Raw genomic sequence first — 27,175 nt, 5'->3', positions numbered from 1 at the left:
TTCAATTAAATCCTGATGCTGTTAGATAGCATCTAATCCCACAGGTTGAGGGTTCAATCCCATAAGACTGTCCCCACTTCAGACATCATTTGCAAGTCATAGGTTGTCACCTACACTTCTGACCAACCAGCAAATATTGTAGTTTCCCATGACCTTCTCCTTTGGGTTTGATAATTTGCTAAGATGGCTCACAGAACTCAGGGAAACACTTTACTTACATTTACGGATTTATTGTAAAGGCCCAATGAAGAGATGCATGGGGTGAGGTATGTGGGAAGGGGGTGCAAAATTTCCATGCCTTCTCTGGGCACACTACCCAGCCAGCACCTCCATGTGTTCAGCAACCTGGAAGGTCCCTGAGTGTTGCTGAAGAGTTTTTATAGAGCTTAACCTTCCATCCCTACTTCCCCTTCCTGGAGGTTGGAGTGTGGAGCTGAAACTTATAACCCTCTAATCACTTGGTATCCTAGTTACTGTCCCCATCCTAAGTCAGCCTAAGTGTTGTGAATAACAAGAGACGCTCCTGTCTTTGAGGACATTCCGAGGATGCTCTGTGACATGAACCGGGGACAAACACCAGATATATTTCATATTATAGCACAGTTTGAATTTTAAAAATAAGTTCTGGTCAGATATGTCTCTCTGTGTATGAGAACAATGATACCTGCATTTTCCATTTTAAAAAAAATCTTTTTACTAAAATGTGTTATAACTGATTGTTTTACAAAGGAACCCTCTCTGAGGAAGGCCTGCTGGTGTATTTACGAGTTCTCCAGACCTTCCTCTCTCAGTTACCGGTCTCACCTGCCAGCGCGAGCTGCCAAGACTCAGCCAGTGACTCTGAGGACGAGAGTGAGGAAGCTGACAAGCTCCCGAGCCCGGTAAGCCCCTAGTGCCTCATGTCCGTGAGGCTGCACCATAGGAGCTACCTCTGACTGTGCAGGTACTTCTCTCGCTCTCTGTCCACCCTTATGGTTAGTTGCATGAGTAAGACATTCAGGTAGTCTTGTTAGACATTCAGCTTTACAGATAAGCCCCTGCCTCCACCCCCACCATTCTCTTTCCCCGTGACTGGACGTGTCTGCTTCCACACCTCTCTCTCTGCATCTGTGGAAGTGTCTATAAGATACAGAGTTTTGTGTTTGCTTTTTATCCAGAATTGAGTCATAATGTATATTAATTTAATTATTACTTAGGAAATATTTTTTAGAAGTGAAATTGTTGGGTCAAAATGTTATGTACTTCTTACCCTATCCTGTGAACACTGAGTAATGTCTTTATTAGTTTCTGCTAATTTTACAGTGGATAAATGTTATGATTTATTTTTAAGTTACTTTTAAGTACATTGTCTAATGTTACCTTTTAACCCCTTCTCCCTTTTCTTTCTTACTATTAGGAGTTTACTGTGTATTTTCAAGGAATAAAAAGCTTTAAAATTTGATATGCACACACATACTTTGTGTGTTTTGTTTAAGGGATTCATCTGCCACTGACCTTTTTTTTCTCTTAAACAATTGAAATGGCTTGAGGTATGGCTATAATAGGTTATTAAATATTTTTTTGTTAAGGAATGTTATATTGATTAATATTAAGCCTATTCCCAAAATATATTTGAGAATGGCTCAGGTTTTCCAGGTGAAGCAAATTTAGAGGGTCAGGAAGTGAAAAGGTGTGTTAGTACTATATTTTCTGGATATGAACAATTCCATTAGCATAGAATGAAAAAAATCACAACAATGGGAGAAGGAAAAACAGGTTACTCGTTGCCAAGGTTTATCGCTATGGGAGAGGTTTGATTACAAAGGGATGAAATGAATTTTTTGGTGCATGCTGGAACTGTTGCATCTGTTAAAACTCAGAGCTGTACACCAGAAGGTATAAATTTTGTTGTCTGATCAAACAAGAGTAGGGTTCTGTGATGGAATGTAGATAAAATTTTTGTTTGTAGAGGAAAGATAACGTTTTAATACGCAGTTGCCTTCCAGAGAATCTGTAAAATTAAAGATTTATTTGTATACAGTATGTTTTACATCCATGTGAAGATGAGGCTGTGACTTTGCTGGCTTGAGTAATGACAAGGCCTTCCTCGCTGTGGACGTGCAGACACGGTGAAAGCAGAACATCAAAACCCAGGAGACAGAAAAGAACCTGTGGGCTTGCTTGTGGCTACACTTCTAACATTTAAAAAGCAGGATCAGTTTTTTTTTTTTTTTTTTTTTTGGCAACTGGCCAGTACAGGGATCTGAACCCTTAACCTTGGTTTTATAACATTGCGCTCTAACCAGTTTTTTTAACCGGCAAGCCCCTTACATACAGATTTTAAGGTCTTTCTGTTACATAATAGTAAACTTTAATCTCTCTTTTTCATTTATTTTCTTCATTTTTCCCTTGCCTTGGGTTTTGTTTCTTCTTTTCTGTCCACATTTGGGTTGAGAACTAATGACCCAGTTGTGAGTCAGGTACTCATAGGTTTGACTTCAAATCATTCTTTATTTCTGGGCCAGATCTTTTATGTCTGTATTTATATGTTGCCTTTTCTTTCCTGTGATATGTAATCAAAGGGTCAAAGTTCACCCTTTATAAAGATCACCCTTTTGTTGTTTAGGTTTCCATATGATCTGTTCAATTATTGTTTGTGTATAATGTGTTTTAAAATTGTACACTACAAAAATAGTAGTACTGGGATAGTACTCTTGTTCTAACATACCTTTTATTAGATGTATCTTAAAGATTCAAGTTTGACAGATGAATTTACTATTTTTATCTCTGAAGTAATGTTTTCTTTGGTAGAGTATTGTAAATCACATAAATTATATCCATCCAAATTTGCAAAGAGTATATATAGCCAGCAATACCCAATGTCACGTAATATTCATATTTATATATATTCATATATATATATGTATACATAAAAAAAGTATATATCTTTGGATAATATACCAAAGGAGTTAATTGCATAGAGTATTAGCTTACGTTTTTTTCAGTGAATCAGATCTTGTAGAGAAGATATAAAATAGATTTATTATGCATGTCCTTTGATTTAAAAAGAAAAAATTTAATATCCTCACTTATTTTGCTGAAACTGTAATCTCAAATAACTTAATGTGGAATGTCATCAGATGAAAATATAGTTTCACTGTGTATGCTTTCTTAGTACAACTCTATCTAAAAAATATGAAATGAATTTTTCTTAATATGTAAATACTGAAAACATTGTCACATCAGTAGGCAAGAACTGAGTATTCACAGTTCTGTGTTATCGTGCTGGCGAAAATTGATGCATCCTGGTGACTGTGGATCTCTAGATTCATAGATTCACTGTCTTCACATTACTTTAATGGATACATTAGTAGAGATATTGATAAGTTTGTTGTGATGCAGATAATTTTTAGATAATCTTGTATTTTCACTGGCAGAAAAATACAGTTTTATGTGTGTTTGTAGTGTAGAGGCAAGTTCTAATAGAGCATCATTAACTTAGACTAATTTCCCTGGTGTATTTTAGGAGGATGGTAGACTGTCAATACCATACATAACAGAGGAATGTCTGAAAAAGTTGGATACTAAACAGCAGACCAACACCCTGTTGAACCTGGTGTGGAGGGACTCGGCCAGTGAAGAAGTGTTCACGGCGATGGCATGCATCTGCCACACGCTCATGGTGCAGCATCGCATGATGGTGCCCAAAGTCAGGCAAGTCGGTTTCAATGTGAAGTTGCTGTCCTCCCCAGGGGTTCACTTTGGTCTTAATCTGGATCAGGTGTAGCTGCTGTTTTCTGATAGAATATTTTACTCTCCAAGGATTTCATAGAAAAATAAAGTTTGTTTGTTTGTTTTTGTTTTCTAAACCAGCTAATAGTGGTTGAATCCTTTTCCTGGCATGTGAAGCTTTGAAGTGCCCTGTATGTAATATTTAAATCAAATCAGCTTCTATTTCTGTAGTCCTTACCACCCATTTTAAAAGTTGGGCTCATACGTACATTGTAGAACCAACATATTTTTTTAGGTTTTTTCATAGCACCCTTTTTTTTTTTTTTTTTTTATCAGATTGTCCTTGACAATTTACTCTTGTAAGTAAGTTTTTGTTTTTCAAAAGTTGGAAATAAACTTTTGGTTGGAACAAAACAAAATATACAAATTAAAAATGTAGCTAATTTGTGCTTAAATAATTGTGACAGTAATCTTGAACTGTTTTCTTTCCCTCCATTTTGAGTGATAGTTTAGTGGTTTCTTGAGAATTTAATAGAAAGATATTTAATTGTATACAGTGCAAAAAATATGTAGTGGTCCTACTGGACCTGAGGGCCTGATGTCACACAGGCAAACCGCAGAAAGGCACCGTCAATAAATATGTCCCACAGTGATTCATGTTACCCCACAGAATTCTCTCTGTTTTTGTAAAATGCCATCTCATAACATGTGAAGAGTAGTGTCTGTTGGTTAAGAAAGCATTCTTTGAAATGAACTGTAAGTGAGGGACGCATCATCGTTGAAATTGCCTTGTAAACACTAATGCAGCCGACTAATGAGGTGCTATCTTAGCTCACTGGTGTTTATTACCATTGGAGGAAGTAAGAGGGCAGTGAAGATGGGACCCCTCGATTAGGTAATTAGCTCTTTGTAGGCTAATTGCATGAGAGCAGGATGTGAGATCTGAGGATCCTAGCAGCTGAACCAGGACACTGGCTTTTATGGTAGCACAGAGTCCATTGCTTGGGATAGCAATTACTGGATTTAAATGCATCACTGCCCTGGTCTGAGGTTTACTCGTGAACTGCTTCCAAAAGGTGTTTAATGGGTAAAGGAGCTCTCTATGTAGCTTGATTTTATGAGTACAGCACCTATTTCCTCCAAAAAACTACTCTAGGAATTTTATTTATGGCTTAAATATATTAGGTTTTAAGTATTTAGAGTGTTTTTTCATAGCTCATGAAAGAGCAAGTGGGCTTACTTTAACAGTTGTAGATTTTAACTGCTTTCCATTTTGATTTTTAAAAAAGTATTTAAACGATGATTATTGTATTCTTAGGTTGATAACTCATTCTCGACACCTCCCTGGCTCATATTAGTTCCTCTTATTTTCAGAGTTGTGATTTGCAGTTTTAATTTGTGTTTAACATTGATTGTCAGGATGTATAAAGGAATATGGAAGTCCTTCTTACACTGAAAGATTTCAATGTGGAAAGATTTCCAAGACAGATGTTTATATGAAAAAAGGAAGATATAGAACAATGTGTATAATAACCTACATTTTGTGTAAGAAGGGTGGAAAAAATAAGAATGTATTTGTATTTGCATAAAGAAACTTGGAAGCATATACAAGAAATTCATACAAGTGATTTATCATGTGTCTGCATGTGCTGGGGAATATAGGGCTGGAGGTGAGAATGATCTTTTAACAACACTTTTTAAAATATTTTTTTGAGTTTTGGATTAGGTTAGTGATTTAAATTGTTTTTTAATTAGGTAAGTAATAAATGAGTTGCCAGTTCCCTTTTTGAGAGGAAATTTGTATATCTTACCATTGAACTCAGAAATCTGAATAAAATTTGGATTTAAAATTATTTTTTCCTTAAGAAAATATATTCACTATTTTTAAATATGAATAAATATTAACTGGTTGTTTTGTGAGGGGGGGGAAATGAAGGGGCTATTGTAATATCTAGAGAACTCAAGGTAGAAAGTAGGATATTAAGTAGGTGCCTAAAGATAGCCTTGAAAGTGATAGTTTGAAAGTGTTCAGCTTCGATCCTGGCAGACTTAGAATTTTAGGTGGATACTATTTTCGTGTTTTATTGAATGGGTTTGTGGTCCTCGTTTACAGATGTTACACACTGAGATGAGGACTGCTGTGCTTCTTCAGCCCCTCCGGCTCGCCCCAGTCTGTGTGGCTGCTCATGACAGTGTCTCGTAGACGGCCCTGCAGCCGCTCATGCTAGTGCTGCATGGACAGCCCCATGGACACTTGTGACGGTGCCATATGGCTGTGACACTGCTGTTTAGACGGCCCGGCGGGGCTCCAGCAGCTTGGCCAGAGGTTTTCCTGAATTATGGGGCTTCTGCATGGCATTGACACTTCTCACCCATCCTTTCCTTGGCCCTCTTTTACCTGTTCTCTTCACACACACTGTGTTCTCATGATTTTTCCTTTACTGTTAGGCAGCTTCTTCTCAGTTTCCTTTGTGGGTTCTTTTTCTGTGTTTCAGTGTTTTCTACATTTCTTAAACTTCTTTTTCTATTCAGTTTTTTAGTTCTTTTCCTTCAGTTGATTGTCTGGGTAATCTCTTTCATATAAATGGCTTCAACTCTCTTCCAGTGACTCCTAAATTTGTATCTTTAGCCTAATACCTTTCTGGAGCTCCAGGCTCATATTCATGTGCTTAGTAGGAGATGTCCTCTGGGATCTGCCCTCGGACTCCTGACGCATTGTCTAAAATTGAACTCAGCGTCTTTCCCCAAGAACCTCCTCTTTCCATCCCTATCTTGTTCACTTAGTTGTCTGTGCCCAAAACCTGGAGATGCAGTGTCCTGCATGGTAGTCACTAGAGACATTTTACTTTAAGTTAATATAAATACAAACACAGAACCAGTTCCTCGGTCACACTGGCCATGTTTCAAGTGCTCAGGAACCTCATGTGCCCAGAGCATGTTTGTCTTCTCAGGAAGTTCAATTGGGCAGCACTGCCTGTGGGTCTGGGCTTAGAGTCACAGTCCCCACATGCATTCAGTCACCATGATGTGTCAGAACTGTAGTCTTTGTATCAGGTTTTGCCAAACTGAATCGTCAAACATACAGTCCTAATTATCCATTCTCTTGCGTGAACATCCACCAGTGGGCCTCTGTGCATTCAGGAAGAGCTTCTCATCCCTCAGAGGACTGATTTGTGCTGTGTGCTTTTGTTGTCGAGCGTTTGGTTACCTCTTTAACTTTCTTTCTGGCCACAAAATACTGTTTTGCCCCAGCCATGCTTAATTAATTACATTTTCCTGACCCAACTATGCTAGTTTAATGCCTTCATGGTGTTTCATGGCTTCTGTCCTTTTGCGTGTGCTTATTTCTGTCCAAAGTGCCTCTTCCTGCCCCCTTTCTAACACTTGGGTGGGCAGCAGGCTGTGCCTCCAGGCTTGGCTCGGCTCAGCTCAGCTCGGCTTTGAAATGGAATTTTAAAGGTAGCATTTTAGGGATCAGAAAGATTGATATTATAATTCGTCTATAGTTTTCACATAAATGCATCAAATATAAAGCATCACAAATCAATTTTACTTCAGCACATGCTTGATTTTTTTCACCCAAAACTAATAGAATGAGCCAGCTTAATTTTTTCTTGTGTTATTAATCATTGTCATGTAGATAATTGTGTGCCCTGGAAATGTAGCACTATTTCCTCATGTGTTACCTAAGCCCAGTTAAGTGTGCACTGATAGATAATGAATACGCTTTAGCTCTTGATTTATAAGTTCATATCTCATGCTTTAATAATTTGGGATAAAATTATTATACAAATGACGTGGAGAAAAATGCAGATTTGTGTTTCATTGTATATGCAGCATTAAAGATTATATACTGTTCCTGTGTTGGTAAACACAAAAAAATTGAGGATATACCTGGAGAGAGAAAAATAAATTTATTTCTTTGCTTATAATTTCATGATTGCTTTTATTATCAGTGATATTTTCAGTATAATAAACAGGTTTAATCAGCTATTGATTCATGTTGAAATTTGCATTCTGTTTCATGAAGGTCAAATAAAATTGATGAGCTTTTAAACATTTCAAGACAGATAATTTTATTATTAAGTCTATTTTGAAATCACATATAGGTTATGAACTAATTTCCAGTAGTTATTGTTAGACATATCAAATTAATAAACTAGGCTTGCTTTAGTCAAGTTTAGCGATATAATTTGTAGTGAGTTTTCTAAACATTTGTGGTATTGATTCACAGGAAATAAAAGTAAACTTGAAGGAAGCAATACACCGAATCTATTTTAAACCCACCTGCCCCTGAAGTTTTCTCTTAACAATAGTGTTAAGAGAGGGAATATACAGGGAGGTGTCCGAGGTAACGAATGCTACTTCCCCCATTTCAGTTTAAACTGTAGTGTGAGGAAAAGTACATTTTTTGAGTCTGTTAGTCTTATAATTTTTTTGAAAATCAGTTACCAGTGAAAGGGGAACTGTCTGTTAAAACTGTTTATGGTTTTAATACTGGGATGTTAGTTTAACACAGCTGTATGTCTAAAGCTTTTCTTCTATTCTTAGCTTCTAGTTTGTGAAGAAAAAAATTTTGGCAGCTTGCCTCAAGATGAAAAATGTCTTAAAATGTTTATTATCATTGAGGAAATTTGGAATTTATTTTTAATCTTACATTATCTCAGGTGAACTGTTATATATCTATTTTAATATTGCTTTTGCCAATACTTTGATACTTTCAGCAGAAAAGCACAAAGGATCGCCTTTGCACTTGCGTGTTACAACAGTTGGGTAGGTCATTGGGTGTCTTGTCATATTTCTTTCACCTGTGACACCTCCACTTACAGGGGACGTCTTGGGCTGCCTTGCTGTAGTGGCCTTGATGGCCTTGTATGTGAGCTGGTGTCTTCCATTGTGTTCTTTAATAACTTACAGAGTCCCTGTGGAAAACTGGCCTCAATTTATGACCTGCGTTGAAAATGTTACCCTTTACTAATTAATTCATAGGATAGTTACAGCGAAACATAGCTTAATGGGTAATTTTTATCCCAGTATATAGAAAGAATATGTCACTTCTTCATGTTTTTGTAGTAAAGCCCCAAACTAAGTAACCTTCCAAATTTATTTTTAAAAGTTTAATAATTTGTTTTATTATTGCCTGAGTGACTAATTTAGTAAATATAATTATTTCAAAGTTAGCTTAAAGTACACCTTTTGAAATATGTGGCCATTAAAATGGTGTTTCAGAAATATGCATATATTCTCATGTAAAGATGTTAATAATAATCCTAATGAAAAACTCTGTTATAAGAGACTGTGTGGGAAGAACCCATTTTTGTTTATACACATGCGCTCAAAGTGTCTGGATGGATTTATAGCAGGGTGTTCACTCTGATTATTGCCACATAGATGTGATGAAATGTTGCTAATGTTCTATTGCCTTGTTTTTTGTGTGTGTTTTAGAAAAAGCAAAAGAAACACCTGTTGAAAATTTGTAAAAATTGTAATAGATAATACGTTTTTAAAAAATGAACTCAATTTCTTGATTGAAGTGATAAAAGAGGCAGATATTACTACCTTTTAGAATTCTTTCATGTCGTAATGTTTTTTGTAGCTTTTTTCTTATTCTATTTTCCGTGTGGTTGTTTGGATATCCTTAGCAAATAAAACTCCACAAAGCCAAGAAAAAATCTTAACACTATTTATATATTAGGCATATGGTAAGCATTTGAAATATCTCAGGGATGAGGAATGTATTATTTCTAATACGGCTCCAGTTTTCAATAGTATAATTTCTTTGAAGTGGAAATTCACTTGGACATTAATAACGGGAAGGCAGCATACTTAACATGGCTTAATTGTTCTCCCTTAACGTATTATTACCATTTTTTCATTATTCCAGGAAGATTTTTTTTTTTTTCAAATTTCTCAATCTAATTTTGAGACTTACCCGTTTGAGCTTTCCGGTGGAATTAGTGTTTGTATTGTTACCACTTTCTCACGGTATGTTCCTGTGACAAATACTACACACTTTTGTAAAGTCATACTGCTTTTGAGCTGGGAAGAACCTGAAAATTGTTGCCCAACCACTTCATTTTCTGATGCAAACAGATCACTGTTTGCTACATGACATTTGAGGTATTGTTGGGCTGAATGATCCAATAGATTCTTTCTAGCCTAAAGTTTCATGATTCTGGGTAAATTCCACATACTCCTCATGCTTTCGCTATTTTTTAAATGATTGTGCTCTTAGTGTCATTTGGGCATCTCAGAATACACTATATTAAAATAAGAATGGAATTTTTTTTTTTTAAACCAGTACTCCATAATCCCTATTGTGTACTCAGAAAATGCTGATATCAAACAATGCAGCTGATATTTTGGATTGAATGAATGCAGGAAATTACTCAGCCAATCAAATTTGAGATTTTTGTATTGAAAAATGTCTTATTTATCTAAGCCTTGCTAATTTCTTTTCTACTGTGGTTATTAAAATTAACACACTTCTTGCAAAATGTAGGCTACTAAAATATTACATATTATACTTCATATGGTGCAGTAACAACAGTAATTAAATTCATAGAGAATTGTGGCTGCTACATAGTGTTTTTATTTTGGCAGATCATCAAATTGTTATTACTGCCATTTCTCAGGAAGGAACTAGAAGCAGTTTAAAGAGATGCCCGGAGCTGGTCGTCTGGGTCTGAGCAGGTAGATAGAAGAGACCACCAGTCCTCACAAGCCATGTGCTGCCACAGACTGGCTTTTCACTTTGGGAATCCCACGGCTCCTGTGCCTCTTGTCCTTGTCTGTGGAACACAAGAATGGAACCTGATGTGACCTCTAAGGTCTCTTCAAATTTGAAAACCCAGTGATTCTCTATTAAATTCAGCAATCTGCAAAAGGATGGTATAAGACTAGATGTGCTGATATTCACAAGTGTGAAGTTTTGCTCTTGTAGTATTTTTATCTTTAAATTTTAATTCTAGGATCATTGCTAATACGTTTCTAATTCCACAGTGAAAACTTACATTCTTAAGATGTGCATACTAAACCAACTTTGTTGTTGTTCTGCTCTCTTGTTCTTCTAAAAATGTTTCTACTAAGATCACATCTCTATTAAAACCATGTTTTTCTGCCATCCTAAGCCTTTTTTTAAACTGTGATTTATTCTCACATATATTTGAAATTTAATATGTTTGAAATTTAATTTTTGACTCCTGCACTTCAAAGAATGTTTATGCAGGTGTTTTTTTTTTTTTTTTTTTTTTTTTCCCGGATTATGCCATTATGACTAGAATGTGTGTCCTATCACAAAAATGTATTGTACGCATAAAGCTAATTTAGAGGAGTTTGTAAAAACCTTTAATACACATTGTTAGATTTTAAATATTTTTGGAAAGGTGTCATAGTACATAGGGCTTTGCTTGGTTCTGTGATAGGAAACACAGTGTTCCCTTCCAGCAGCCAGGGCCACAAAGAACATTCCCAGTGTCCTCTCGAGTCACCTGTTGTAGGAGGTGTGTTCTTTGTGATGTTAGTGTGGATATTTTCTAAACTATCTTAAAGCTATATGGATAGCTTCTTTTTTTTTTTTTTGAAGAAATATATTGAATGAATATTTGCTTATTCTTCCTTATTTTTCCCCCATTCCTTTTTAGACTTCTCTACAGTTTAGCCTTTAATGCCAGGTTTCTGAGACATCTTTGGTTTCTAATATCTTCCATGACAACGCGGATGATTACAGGGTATGTGTTACGCAGACTTACAAATTGAGCATGGAAAGTGGCGGCCTGATCAAAACGGTTGTAAGAAGGCGTTTTTAAGTACTGCTTACAATTAGCTCATTTCAAACTAGCAGAGTAATTCTGGACGGTCTGAGTCTCACAAAAACAAAACTTAGTGCCTAACTTTATCTGTATATATATATTATGATGAGTATGGCTTTATCTGAAGGTAAATTTGTTTCAAAAATCATAGTCATTTTCTTTGGAAATCAGAAACTTGAAATTTCTTTGCTCCATGTGACTTTAATGTGCTTTTGAGAGTGGAAATATAGATTTGAATAAAATTTAACACCATTGCAAACATTAAAACAGTATAAAAGTTGATTTTTAAAACTTTTTGTTGAGATAATTAGATTTCTCATATATGAATCATTATGTAACTTGAAAGCTAGCATCTTTAATATACGTATTTAATTAAATGTGTAGTAGAAATTTCGTATTTAAAAATCCTTCATGGTAAACTGACTTAGCTCATTACCTTGTTGTTGAAATTCTCTGTCAGAAGCCTAAGGTAATTCCTCTGTTCTGTTATGTGAAAGGGTGAAGTGTGTGACTCAATTGGAGACTGGACTTACAAAATGCAACTGCATGTCATGCTCACTACACTAGTAATAACAGCAGTCAGCTTTGCTGACCACGTCCTGTGAGCCAGCTCATCCTGTGAAGGAAAGGCAGGTCTCAACTGTAGAGCAAGAGTGTGGAAGGAAGAGGTAGTTTTTTTCTTTATAGGAACAAGAAATTGGAGGAAAGAATTTTTGGCAGTTGGGGCTGGGGTATCCAAAATTTAAATATGCACTCATCTGCAATCTAATTTGGTTTGCAACATGTTAGATGGTACTAAAAAATCTTGTGTTGAGATTTCTGGATTTTGAGCTTTTTAGTGCAGTACTGTAGAGAAAAAGATTATTACATTTTAGTGCCTTTTAATCGGTCACAGTCAGCCCTTTAATGAATGGAACTGGTGTTTGAAACTTCCTACTAAATAAAAGAGGAATGTCAATTTATGAATAGCATTACTTTGAATTACTTTCATGTTTTTTCATTTAATCTTGATGAATCTTAAGTGAGTGAAGGGAGTTTTTAACCCTGCCCCTGCCGCTGCCTCTGGTGAAACTCATAAAGATTAAGTGAGTTATCTTGTGTCAACAGTGAGTGGCAGAAGCAGACAGATGAGAGACATCTAGAATAATTTAACGTCTGAAAAAATTTTCTATCATTTCCGAACTAAAATACTAGGTTTTAGGTATGTTTTGTTTTGTCGTATTTTGGTGTATTTCAGCCTCTTCTGACTATGCCAACCATGGCTTTCACGGATGACAGGTTTGTTTAGGGTAAAAGGAGATTGGGGATCATTAGGACAGGAAATTATCATTTAGTCCCAGCTTAGCAACAGGGATACTATCATAGTTCTGCCTGATAATTGCTCATTTGTTTATAGCATTTGTCTCTGGGTGAGGAAGTGGAGTCATGTGTGAAAGAAAATGGGATATTGTTAATTACATTTAAATTATTGTAAATTGGTAAAGTGGTACAAGTTTTTAAAAACTCATCATTTCTTAAAAGGCAATTTGAGAATTTGAGTTTCTTTTTGCTTGTTTAATTTATTAAAATAAGGTCCCTCAAGAAACTTAGAGTGTATTAATACATTTCTAATATGTGTCTCATATTGACTATTGGGAGTAAAATTTAAAATGAAATGCCTGATTTTCTGAAAATGGCACTGAATTTAATTTGAAAATGGCTTCACAGGAAGACTTGCATAGCTGGGACTTTCAGCTTTAGTGAGCCTAAGGGTCATCAGGGGAGTGTGCTGAAGTGCAGGACCCCGTCTCGCCCCTGCGACCTGGGTTAGAAACCCAGCAGTCTGTGCCTACAGGCCTGCCAGGGCACTGAGACGCAAGTGGTTTGGGACCTGACTGAGGACCACTTGTCCTCAAGCAGGACCACGCTAGCACTGTGTCCAGATGGGTGTGCGAAGTTGTCTTGGTACATCATTTTGCAAACAACATTTTTATTCATGTGCCTCATTTCCAGTATCTGCTATTGAGATTGTACAGTTAGTTTCCTCCTTGTTGAAGATAAAGGAACCCACAGCCAGCTGGTCATGATTTTCCCCAAGCTTCCCTTTATCAAGACAACACAGAGGAGCTTCACCAGCTGTCGTTGGCTGTGCAGTGCACGTCAGCATTTTTATTTGGTCACACAGTCTCAACGTTATCCACAGCAGCACTCTGAAAACGTTTTTAGGGAAGAGTCTATTCAACAAGAAGCTCATATAGAAGACAAGAAGCTGGTTAGGTTAGCAGGAGGAGGAGTAGAGGTTCCCGTAGACACACAACATGAAAGCCCTTGTTCTGAGAATATGTACAGAGGTTCGGGATTTGTCTGAGGTCTCATTTATGGTCAGCAATTCAGCCAGCTCCCCGGAGTTACAAATCAGTGTCTCTTCCATTAAATGATGGATTTATTTGCTCATAAGTCTTTGAGATTGACCTGTTTTCAGAGGAATATTTGAGTCAGTGTTTACAGCAGAAAGAGTGGCCTGCATGGAACCAGGAGGTGTGTTTTATTTGTGCCCTGACTGCATGGGACCACTGGCATATATCTGACCCTTCTTGCCAGTCCCATTTTCTGTCATTGAAGTGGAAATGATCCCATTGCTTACCTCACAGGGGTTTCAGTAAGTTAATGTTGGTTAATTGCCTTTGTCTTTTTTAGGGAACCAATAAAAGGGCTTTGTGCCTACTGGCATATATGAGAGAGCTTCAAAAAGATCATGGAAAGATTCATATTATCTTTTAATTCCATTTTTCCATGAATTTTTTGAAGTACCCTCATATGTGCGTGACTGATGATATGATGGTGGTGATTTTAAAAAGAGATTCTTGACAAGGAGAATAGTTGAAAACTGATTCTTTGCTTTTTTAGATTTGCAGAACACTTTGTCTCCATTTTACCTGGTTAACTAACCTGTACTGTGTTCCTCTGAATAGTGTGTGTTTATCAATATTACCTATTGTTTTTGTAGTTCTGCATTTAGTGGCAAAGGGACTAAAAAGTACTGGCCATTTTTATTAATATGAACAAAGTATATGACATTAAATTTTTATTCTTCTGTATGTCAGCAAAATTTTTACTGAATACCATGCCCAGTAGTAGGCATTGGCAGGGGGAGGGGGGGGAGAAACTCAGAAAATAGAAGAGGGCTCCTGTTTTCACAGGACTGGGCAGTTAGAGAAGCCACTGCTGTGCAGCCGAGGCAGCCCACGCTTCTCATCCCCCACATTAACAGCCTTTTTCTGCCTCCTGGCTTTGAAAGTGAGGTGGGACATTCATACTTTGTTCCTTTTTGTATGTCCCTGCTACATGTGTATTTTGGGTAGATGGCTTTCATTCATTAACTCATGAGTTAATTCAGCACAGTGCTAAACACAAAACGCTACGACTACAAATGAGAGTCAAGAATTTGTGGGGTGTAGGAGGTGACTGTGGCATGTCCCTTCTCCGTGAGAACAGCGTTGAGGCATCACATCTGGGTCCCTGTTGTCATGGCACTGCTTCTGGTGGTGCCCACCTCTGAGCCCTCTGCCACGGAGACTTGAAGGCTCCAGGCAATTAGTCAAGCTCACCAAAGCCCCCCTAGTAATAACCAGTGACCTCACCTTCTGCTTTGCTCTCATGTGTCATTTGTGGATCTTGGCTCCTGGCCAAATCTTTTCTAATATACACCTATCGTTTTGTGGAAATAGGTATTCAGGGAGGTAAGAGAGTGGTCTTGGCCTCAGTCTATTAACACACGATTGATTTGACGTGTTGAAGGGACCGTGAGGCTTTATAGTTTGGAAAGCACTTACAGGTGAACTTCTTTTAGCAAAATGTTCCATGAGACAGGGAACCATACTTAAATAATAGAGAAAAGGAACAAATTCTAGGTGGGAGAAGTAAATTTAATAAATTGTAGCTCCTAATAGGTGAAAGAGACTAGAAAGTTATCAAAAGACCTCCTCCCTTGAGAGCTGCTCTGGTGGTCACTTGACTCCTGGTAAAAGCAGGAGTAGTCATGGGAGTTGGTAAATAAACTTGGACAGTAGAAAGAAGGCTTATTCCTGAGGGTTCTAATTTGGCTTCAATATTGAACTGTTTTGAACATTCCTAAAAGGAAGTTGCTAGATAAATTTTTCATGAGACCGGAGTGATTTCCCTATGTTAAATATGTTCAGAGGGAAAAGGGAAAGGTTTTCCTCATAAAAGTAAAGCATGTGTCTTTAATAGTGGCATGACCTCCTGTGACTCTCTTTAGGGTCTCAGCCTTGGGACCACTGGCTCACTCTTATAACTTAATTTATCCAGTTGATAAAAGTGGCAGGCACATTAGTGAAAAGTAATGGGTTGTCATGCTATTTTTTATTGATCTGTGATATTTATTAACCTGTGTTGTCACAGTGACTTTACCTTGCCTTTAAGTAGTTTAATTGCCAATGTAAATGTTATTTTTCCCTGATTGTATTTGTCTGATGTCATGTCTTAATTAGTTCTGAAACTAAAACTAATCTTAAAATAACTTTTTTTTCTTATTTTCCCCAATTCAAGGTCTATGGTACCATTGCTTCAGGTGATATCAAGGGGTTCTCCTATGTCTTTTGAAGATTCTAGTCGAATCATCCCACTCTTTTACCTTTTTAGCTCCTTGTTTAGTCATTCGCTAATTTCCATACATGATAATGAATTCTTCGGTGATCCCATAGAAGGTAAGAATTTTGAGGAATTAGCTTGTTGCTGGCCACATAGCGTCTCAGACTGCATAGAAAGGTTTTAAGCCTTTAAACATCTTTCAGTGTGTGTTGAAAAATGAAAAAAAAAAATATGATAGAAAATTGGGTTATGTTTTTCAGTTGTAGGTCAAAGACAATCATCAATGATGCCTTTTACTTTAGAAGAGCTGATAATGCTGTCTCGATGCCTTCGAGATGCGTGCTTAGGGATCATCAAGCTGGCTTATCCGGAAACAAAACCAGAAGTTCGAGAAGAATATATTATAGCATTTCAAAGTATTGGAGTTACTACTAATTCTGAAATGCAACAGTGTATACAGATGGAACAAAAACGATGGATTCAGTTATTTAAGGTATAGAGTATGTTTTTGTTTCCTGAGGTCGAATAATATACAAATTTGTTTTGGCTTGACTCATTTCAGAAAAATAGAAATACAGGTTTGTTTCAAGTATTCAGGCATAATTTTTAATTTGCAAAAAACAATTTGGGCCAGGGTGGGGGTGGGGGCGGCTGGCCAGTATAGGAATCAATCCCTGGACCTTGGCGTTGTCAGCACCATGCTCTAGCCAAATGAGCTAACTGGCCAGCCCTGCAAAACTTTTTAATTAAGAAAATTCATTTTTATTTTACATTCATCTTCTTTTAAAACCTTTTTTTTTTTTTTTTTTTACATTGTTACATCATCTTTTATAAATTATCCTTGGTACTTTTGGGACAAGTTGAAGTATAAATAAAAATGTTTAAATGTTTTTATTTTTATTTTTCTCTAAAAGATCTCTTACAGATTTTCTTTGTTTGAATCTTTTAATAAATTGATTAACAAAGGTGGAATATAGACCATTACTTTTTAATGGAAGTTGTATATACAATAGTTTAAAGTATCTTCATTTTTAACCGTGCAGAAGGAGAAGTTATGAGTTACCACGACTGGAATGTTGGCAGGAAATCACCACCACTGAGAATGTAACTATTGGGATAGAAAAAAAGAAAAGAACTGGGGGCTTGACTTCCCATGAAATTTCTGCAGCAAACACATCTAGTCAGCTAAAATTGCTCATTAAAGGAGTGAGAGCAGAAGAAATGCATTTTCCAAATTGAATGCTGGATTTACAGTCCGTTTAGTACCAGCGACCTCTCGCACACTAATGTTCAGTCCGAGTCATCAGCTGTCCCTTTGGGTCTTTTATCACTGCTTTTGTCAAGCTATCTATTTAATTGAAAGAAGTTAATTGAATGAAAATGATCAACTAAGCTTGTATTAATATTGCTAATGGAACTTTCTTCTTGGCCATGTTTGGAGAAAGATGTCAAGCTAGACTTTAGGAAAGGCCCATTAATGCTTGCACTTAACCTGATGGGCTAATTAAGGAATGCTTATTCATCCTACAAGTCCAAGAGAGTCTCTATCCAGCCCATTCTGCCTGATTCTACAACACATTTCACTTATGAGCATGAGCATTAGTAGCAGTGAAAGTAACTGATAATGTTTTGATTGCACTGAATACAGTACTAATGCATCATTGAATTTATAATTTGTGCAGATTGATGTAATATATGTTTGCAGAATTTATTTTAATTACCTATCTGTATATTCCTAAGTAAAGTTTAAAGGCCACATGTTGAGCCCTTAATATATCCTTTCTTAAAGGTTGAAGATATTACACCTTTTCTAGGTTAAAAATAAGCTATCTCACCTGTTTAAAATTTACAGTTCTTATGTAAGCTTTTCCTGAATATGGGTATTATGGTAGCATATGTGTTTTCCTTTCAGTATTTAATTAAGCTCTGGGATCTTTGTTAATAAAGCTTTCCATTATGTAGGATATCAGGCTTTGTGTACAATATCAAATAATTTCATTGTTTTATAGCACCTATTGAAAGTTTCATAATTTTCATATGACGCACTTATCTTTAGGACATAGAAATCTCTGAATTTAATAATGCTGTATAAGATATTTTCCATCCAGCCCTGTTTCATTTCGTTTTGCTTAAGCGTTGAGTGAAAATTCTGTAGAGGCTCTTTTTCTTGTGCCTTAAGTTGACTCACTGCCACTTTATTAATCACTGAAGGTTTTAAGAATTTTTTAAGCATTAATGTTAAGTTTCACTTTTGTTTTTGGTAAGGTTTTTTTGGCTTGAAATTGACTTGTTACAAAAATCTTTTGAGTTTAGAATTGATTGAAGACAATTTTTTTAAAGGATTCCTGTTCTTTGACCAAAATCCTCCCCCCACAAACCATTTTATACTACCTGGTATTGAGCTGAGTCCTAAAATTAATGAAAATCAAAGCATAATCTTTGAGTGATCAGGTACTAGTTTTTCATTAACAAAACATTATTTTTATTATGAAATGATGAGAACTTACACATGAGAGGTTCCTGTGTTCCCTCGTAAGAGCTTTGTGTGTGTTAGTCATTTGCTGCAGTAATTCTGTGAGGAAGATCTGTAACCCTTCGTAGTTTACAGATAAGGTCACGTAGCTAGTAGTTGGCAGAGCCAGCTGCTACTCTACATTCCCCTCTGAAAAACACTAAAATAATTTGTCAGCACTTTTTATATATTACAGTGCCACATTTGAGTTGAAGAACTCAAGGTAGAGTCAGCCAAAGAAGGTAAAAGCATTTTGCCCATGATTTCTTGCCTTCCGTTGATTTTGACAGAATTGCCAGTGATGAGACTTGACTCTCTCCCCACCGGCTGTTTTCATTTTCAGCCTTGTCGTGGGTCCTCCCAAACTAATCTGTGTGGGAGGCTCTTTTGGCTGGCTACAGAACATAGAATTTTGAGTGGATAGAGTCATCTTTCTTTGTCACTGTAAGAATTGAGGTCAGTTTTTAAGTCCTGCATTGACACTGCTAAAACAGTTTATGCATTTATCAAATTTATATACTCTTCATGAAGTGTAATTTACAGCTATAATTGCTTTAGCTCTATGAGGAGATAGGAAATCCTGTTTTGATATGTCTTTGTGTGCAATTACCAAACTTGATAGGAGTTACCTCAGAGGACAGCGTGGTAGGGAAATGAGGAGCAGGGCTTCCATGCCTCGCTTGTCCATTTGTTCCTGCACGTGCTCGTATAGAGAGAGATCTGTGGCATAAACAATTGTCGCTTTCGTGGTGGTTGATTTGTATTTTCACTTCCAAAAATGCTTTTTAAAAAAAGCGAACAGTTTGAACAACAGCACTGACTTAACTACTGTAATCCTAACATGTCATCGTTAACTGTCAGTGGTTTTTTTGGTTTTTTTTTTTTTTTTTGTCTTTTTCATGACCGGCACTCAGCCAGTGAGTGCACCGGCCATTCCTATATAGGATCCGAACCTGCGGCGGGAGCATCGCTGCGCTCCCAGCGCCGCACTCTCCCGAGTGCGCCACGGGCTTGGCCCTAACTGTCAGTGTTAACCAAACAGCACTAAGCAGTATACCTGTATTTTGTTCTTATAGAGCAGTGCCATACCCTTTTCTATCTTTGATGATTTTTTTTTGTTTTTTGACTGCTGACAAAAATAGATACTTTAAGAAGTAATTTGTAGTGTTTTAAACATGTGCTGGAGAATACTATTGTCTTTCAAAATATACCAGTTTTAACAAGTAATAACTAAGGGCTATATAAAACTCAATTAACCTTTTGACAACAGCAATTCATACCAGATAGTCATTACTTTCATTGGTTAGGGTGTTGTTACTATCAGTTATTTAAACACCCACATTATTTATCCCACACATACTGACTCAGCCCTATTCTAGGGAATCATAAATGAGTTCAGACTGGGTCCCTGTTCTTGCAGTATTACTGTACAGTGAAAAAAACAAACTTTGAACTAATTACAATGAGAAGAAAATGAAGTTAAGAGGTCAGTGCTATTGAAGCTCAGGATGGGAACACCGACTGCTCACGGTGTCTTTTGCTTCTGATTGACTGTAGGAAAACTCGTTCTCCTGCGAGAGGATATGCTTAGAGCTGGTGCATTACCTGTTTTTCTCAAAAAATTCTTATTTAACATATTTACCACATTCAACATTTACCACACTTAAATACCTGTGAATTATGTGTAAAGTGTGTGCTTTGAGCTTTTTGAAGAATTAACTAAACTGTTTGGTTTTACTTACCAGGTTTCACATAGCAGATTTAAGATAAAAAGAGATTTTTATTTAGTATTATAATGTAATTTAGTCTTCCATTTGCCTTTCAAAACTTGGACTATATGTACTTACTGTTTTGGGTGCAGTACTGTGTTCTTAAATATCAACTCTCTCCATTCAGAAATGTCATAATTTAACATTAGTAGCCTTAAGTCATCTAATTTATATAAACATTTATTATATGATAATACTATATTGTGTTTTGATATAATATAGGTGAAGCTTAAGGATATTTCCACAAGATCAGTTAAGCAAAATTTTCTTATGATCATCACCACCAACGAATTCTCAAACATGAGTGATCTTGTGAAAACAAGGAGTCTGTATGTTTCTAGGCAGTGTTTTTACTTGGAGCTTTTTAATATTGGGGTTAGGGGAGACTTGCTTACAGTTATTAACTATTTTAAATTCAAATGGCACCTAATAGAGCATGTATAACAGTTGTATGTGTTTCTGAGTATTTACTTAAATAATTTACTAGTTTCTGAGCATTTATTTATTTAGTTTAAGGTTTTGATCTAGCATGGAAGAAACATGATATGGGACACCTGAGTTAACACATAAGTATGTTGTGTTTCTAACTTAAAATCTGCTAAACTATATAGGTTGAGCTAGACACAGCTAGTTATTCCAGTGTTTGCTTGTTTACTTATAACTTAATACACTGGTTCTTAAGTCTAACCACATATCGAATAACCTGGGGAATAGTTAAAAACAACTGTCAGCTGACTCTGTGATGTGGCATCACTGGAGGTGGCGTGCTGGTGTGGGTGCTCATCAGTGCTCTCAGGTGACTCTAATATGCAGCAGAGGTTGAGAACCCACAGGCCGGACTCTACAGAGAATTCACTTTGGGCAGATTTTATAAACTTTGATCTCAATTTGCAAAATTGGACTAATCTATGACTTAGGTATTGTTTAAATCTAAAATCTTTCAGAAAATTTTATTAAATTAATTAAAAGAAAATCTCCCGTCCAAATTCAGCACTGGTTATCTATTGAATGCAGTTTAAAATTGTTACTTCAGTTTTCCTTACCTTTCATGCTTAGTCAAATTTTGCAATTTTTTAATGGTTACCTCCACAAACTTTCCTTTCTTGGTACTAAATATTTGTAGAGAAGTTGAGTTTGAGATACTGTAAGTGAATGGTTAGAAAAGGAATGTGTTTAAAGGTGTTTGGATGTCACAAACTGGATCCATTCAAATTTTCATGGTTTCTTAAAACTTGTATTTTTTTAAAGTTAGAAGAAAAATAGTTTATATGAAGGAAAAAAAAAATGTTCTTAGCTGGATTTTAAGGAATCGTATGTGACATTTCTGTAAAGGCATTTTGGAATTGGTCCATGGTTTGTCATGCCATATTTAGCAAATAAAAATATAGGCTACCCATTTAAATCTGAATTTCAGATATATCACAAATTCTTAAAAAAATATAGGCTGGCCAGTTAACTCAGTTGGTTATCGCAGTGTTATAACACCAAGACAAAGGGTTTGGATCCTCATACCAGCCTGCCCCCAAAAATGAAATATATATGTTGGCGTAAATATGTATATAAAATTATGTCCCGTGCAATATTTATGTACTTATATTTTAAAGACAGCAATATTTGGGACGTACTTATACTAAAAAATATTTGATGTTTATCTGAAATTCAAATTTAACTGGGTGTCCTGTATTTCCTCTGGCATTCAAGTTTGGTTTTCTGTCCCCTTTATTTAAATTTAATTAATTTAAAGTCCCACAGTGACCACCTCAGCACCCCTTCTTTGCCATGTCTTCTTAGAGTCAAATCATTTTTGTACCTTCTCCTTCCCTCTACCTTTCTCTCTCTCCTTCCCTCTCTCCCTTCTTTTTTTTGAAGAGGATCAATGGTAGTAGGACATTTTATAGGTAATATGTGATTACTTCTTTTTTTATATTTAGGGTATGAAAATATGAAAGAAGATGCCCTGTATTGAAACTTCTTTATATTTAATTTCACAATAATTTAAAAGAAGAATGTAAATGATGCCATTAACTGCCTCATATGTAATTTAATAATGTTTGTGACCTATAGAAAATAAGTGTCCTCATAAACAGAGATTGAATAGAGAGGGATATTAAGAGGTGGGTAACATTTTATTTTCTGGAGCTAGGCAGACCTGGTCCTCCCCTTGCATGGCCTTTCGCAAATTACTTACCCTCAATAAAGCTAAGTTACCTTGGTGATGATAAACTCATGGGATGCCAGAATTCAAGAGGATGATGCAATTAAATAAATACATGTAAATATTTGTCAGAAAACATGTCTTAAACAGTTGTGTTTTTGAAGGGTTAAGTTTCAGTATGGCAGCTGTTAAATCTGAATTTATTTACAGTATCAATATAATTGGTCATGAAAATGGAAGGACAAGACATGATTTTTTTCATGCAAAAAGATTGTATGTTCTTCTGTCTCTGCTATTGGAAGAGGGCTTATGTTGAGTTTGTGTGGTGTACTCCGTATGAACGACCTGAATTTTTCCCATATTTATATAACACATGTACTATAACATAATTCACTGAGATTTAGTCTTTGGAAGGGCAGAACTGGCTGAAGAATTAAGTGCATTAGCTCAGTTACAGGACTTTGTTTTGACCATTCAGTTAACCGTGTAGAACCCACAACTAGGCTATTCCTAGTATGCCTACAGTAAGACATTGCTGTGTGTAACCAACACCCCCCTCCCAAGCAACCACAGCAGAGTTGAGGGTCAGGTAGTAACAAACTCCACATTTACACCAACTACTTAATTAAGCTAATTTCCACTGATTCAAAAAGGATGATATTACATAGTATTATGACAGATTTTAAAATGCCACAAGATAGATGCTACTTCTAAATTGATAAGAAAGACCCAACAGTTAAAAAGCTGTGTTTTAGGTCTTGAGAGGTTGTTATTAACGTAGTTTTATCTGCATGGCTAAAGTGTTCAAATATGTTTCTCTCTCCATGGGTAGGCTGTTGAAGTGGTGTCTGCATGATAGAGATCTGAGACATCAACCAGGGACCTTTTCTCACCCTTTTCCTTTGGGCACACAATTCCTGGTTTCCCTGCAGGCCAGAATTTTCATTTCATAAAAGAAGGATTTGTGTTTCTTTTGTATGTAGATGCTAAATTGTGGAATTTGAAAGGGAAATCTCTATTAGCAATTAAGATTATGTAATCTTGCTTATCCAGTGGGCATATGTGGAAATTTATCACATTACCTTATTGTCGTTACTTGTTTGGTTATTCGGATTTCATTTTATTTAATTAGAGGCAGTGTGTACACCAGCCTGGCTGATTTTTTCAGAAACTACCATTATGGTCTTACTTTAACTCCATAGGAGTTGTATGATTGAGTCCTGATTATACAGGTTTAAAACTTTGGATTTACAATTTTGGCTTATCTTTGTATGTTACAAAGTACATTTCTATTCAATATAGGAGCTCAAGTCTTTTTTAAATAGTACTGTTAGATTTCTTTAATCATATACCTATAAAATTTACAAATAAGTATTGATCCCAAATCAGTCAGTAAGTACCTACTAGGTTCCCAGTTAGTTAGATTCTGTTCATAAGGAACTTATACTGCGTAGCTAGAGAGGACCTATTGCTCACCGGGGAGAAAAATGATAACAAAGGATAAGCTATGACAATGTAGTGTAAGTTTGTGTAGGTCTGACCATCTGGGGAGGTGAGACTAAATTTTTGTGCAGTTATGGTGGGAAGTAGACCTAGCTCCAGAAGCTTATGTAAGGGAAATATTGAAATTGTTTTTCTTTTTAGAAGATGTGAAAGTGATATCTGGGGTGCTTCTTTTTTTCCCCAGTGCCCTTGAAACAGGGTTTCTCAGAAAAACAAGAAATGCTATTTGACCTTAGGAAAAAGTTTTACAAAATTGCAATACTTGGAGATGTCTTTTGTTATAGTTTAGATGAGCTGTTGCATTTTCAGATTTGTGTTTCAAAACTTAATCTCCTCTCCCTGGTAACTTTTAAAAATCGTGTGCACATATTTATGTTACTTTTTCTATATTTGTTGACATATAACTGGTTTGTACTTACATTCTTGTGATGCAAAAAGAAGCCATTTCTGTAGACTGGTTTATTGGTCTGTGGCCAGATCTCAGTGCCTGGATGCCATTTTCTTGCAGGCATTTAGGTGAAAGAAGCATTCTGTGCCCCACCGTCATGTGCTTCTCTTACGTCTGGTCAGTAGTGGTGTGTCCTGTACGCTTGTAGTTACCGAGCTGTCTGTGTGACACAGACCTGTTCTTGTCTTCCTCTTCAGGTAATCACCAATCTAGTGAAAATGTTGAAGTCCAGAGACACGAGAAGAAATTTTTGTCCTCCAAATCACTGGCTGTCAGAACAAGAAGATATTAAAGCAGATAAGGTGTTATTGAAAGATCTTTTTATATTTTTTATTAAAAATATTCTTTCAGTTTTTAAAGAATTTCTTAAAGAGTAATAAATTCTTTAAAATTGCTTAATTTATTACTTATATACATCTTTATTATAAACCTTATTAACTTTTAGTTTATATAATGGGACATATAGCAAGATCATTGACCTGACTATGCATCCTGAGTTTATTAATCCTAATTTTCCCTTTTTAACCTCAAATTATCTTGAAGCATTATGATTCTTCATTGGGGTTGAAAAATATTTTGTGTTTATTGGTATTAATGACAAATGTATATGTTCAGTACTTAGATGGATTTTATCCTTGATTTTCTGAAGGAGTAGAGACAAATTTGAACACTACTAAGATTTAGATTTAGATTCAATAGTATAATAGGAAAAAAATAAGTAACATTAACAGAGGACATGACATGTTCTCATTTTGATTTTTCAGAAAAAGTCATGACTGGATTCATTTCAGAATTTTGGGAGTGGGAGACAGGGAGTGGAGGGGCATGGAAGAAATAAGGTCACGGAAATATTAAAGAGAAGAAAATATGAGCATTACTGTGTCCTCATGAGATAGTGTATCTTTACATTAAGCCAGTAGCCTCTGGCTCTGCCCACTGACAGGTCCAGAAACAGTGGCAGATCCTGCAGCAGAGAACAGCTCCAGGGCCCAGCATGGTGTCTCTTAACTACATTTTCCACCAAATAGAGAGTCCTTGGCACACTAGCATGCATGGGAGCCACAGAAGTCTGCTGCGGTCCTGGGAAAGGATCAGGAGCCACCTGAGAGCTCCAGTTGGTCATAGCTGGAAAATTTAAGCATCAGTAAAAATAGTTCCAGTGAACTCATATCAAACATGTTTAACCCTATGAGTTCATAATGATGCTAAAAAGAAAAACTTCATCGGTCACTTTTCTAGGATGCCAGGGAACCAGCTCATTATTTGGAATACAGTTTTGAAAAAAAGAAGTAATTGAGCATTTAGCCTACCTTTCCTTATGAACTGTGCCTCAGGCTCACCAGAGAGTTAATGATGTGTCGTCTTTCCAACTAATAATATGTGAAAACAGCATTGGCGAACTAGAATCATGCCATTATTCAGGCTCTAGTGAAGTAGATGACCTAGGTAAAGCTCCTCCCAGCAGGTTCCACACGCTGGGCCTGTGGTCTGTGACTGTGAGAGTCCCCAGGAGTTGAGGGGCTGGCACGAGAATATAAGTCACTGCACCTTTTCTTCCCTCTAAAAAGTTTTGCTGCAGAAAAATGTCAGCTGAACCCCAGAGCATGTTAGTGATGTGATTGATTTACATTTTGGCTCAGATTCTCTATCTCATCGCTGGCCTGTAACAGTGCACACACCACACTCAGAGTAGCTTTGATCTCCTGTCTGCGGTGCCTCCAACAAAAGAGCACACCACCACCAGGGAATGTTCTTGCCAGAAATTCTAACCTGAACATGATGAAACCTCTAGATCTAACTATGAAAGTATCAGAAGCAGAGGGGTTAGAGGTACACATTTAACAGCACTATGAGGATGCAATTAGCAAAATCCAGATCATGAGAAATTTTATAAGACAAAAGCCTCTGTTTCTTGGTTAAAAATTGCAAGAGCCAAAAATGAGGGATGAGAGGAATCAACAGATTAGAAAAAACTTAAAGTATGTTGTACCTGTCTTATTTGGGTACTAATTCAACCAAATTAATTGAAAAAGAAATATGAGACCATGGATATTTGATAATAGAAATTGTTAATTTTTTAATTGTGATGTGTTTTACTTCATAAACCAGTTACATTACTAAGATGATTTGCTATGTCCAGATGTTGTAAATCGTTAAATAATATAATTAGATTTCTTTGGGATGTATTAGAGAAAGGAATTAAACTATAAAAGTATTCAAAGGACAGCCAGCATAAGAGAGAAGGCGTGAAAAGTTAGCCTGAAAGGACGTGAACATATAAGGTCCAGGAGGGCCCAGCTGGATTTAAATAAATGTAAAACACTGACTGTTCAAATATGACCAGGTAAAGGTTTGTACTAGAACAAAAGAAAGTGCCGAACGAGGTTGCTTGTCCCCACAGGTCACCCAGCTGTACGTGCCAGCATCCAGACACGTGTGGAGGTTCCGGCGGATGGGAAGGATAGGCCCTCTGCAGTCCACCCTGGATGGTGAGTTTTCTAGCAGCTACCACTTTCTTAAACACAGGTTTACTAAGGTACAATTTACATACTGTAAAATTCACTCCTGTCAGTGTATGGTTCTGTGATTTTTGTTAAACACATATAGTCATGTAACCACCACCAGAAACAACCACATAGACTAGTTTCATCACCCCCAAAATCACAATGTGCTCCT

General features: G+C 36.4%; 1 protein-coding gene across 6 annotated transcripts in view; it reads left to right on the top strand.

Annotated features, from left to right (window-relative positions):
- The window catches only part of UBE3C (ubiquitin protein ligase E3C), a 115,074-nt gene that overhangs the window by 31,301 nt on the left and 56,598 nt on the right, over positions 1-27,175 (top strand). For 5 of the 6 annotated variants that reach the window (XM_063099679.1, XM_063099678.1, XM_063099677.1 and 2 more), the window contains exons 9-15: positions 730-881; positions 3,506-3,693; positions 11,355-11,441; positions 16,071-16,228; positions 16,373-16,605; positions 24,697-24,801; positions 26,901-26,988. In XM_063099679.1, the coding sequence (XP_062955749.1) occupies positions 730-881; positions 3,506-3,693; positions 11,355-11,441; positions 16,071-16,228; positions 16,373-16,605; positions 24,697-24,801; positions 26,901-26,988 (1,011 nt within the window). The remainder of the gene's footprint in view (positions 1-729; positions 882-3,505; positions 3,694-11,354; positions 11,442-16,070; positions 16,229-16,372; positions 16,606-24,696; positions 24,802-26,900; positions 26,989-27,175) is intronic. The other variant, XM_063099680.1, reaches the window with a different exon arrangement.

This window comes from Cynocephalus volans, chromosome 6, assembly GCF_027409185.1.
Source record: "Cynocephalus volans isolate mCynVol1 chromosome 6, mCynVol1.pri, whole genome shotgun sequence".
In the NCBI taxonomy this organism is placed as follows: domain Eukaryota; kingdom Metazoa; phylum Chordata; class Mammalia; order Dermoptera; family Cynocephalidae; genus Cynocephalus; species Cynocephalus volans.
Note: the sequence above shows the minus strand (reverse complement) of the source record. Positions and strands in the feature narration are given on the sequence as shown.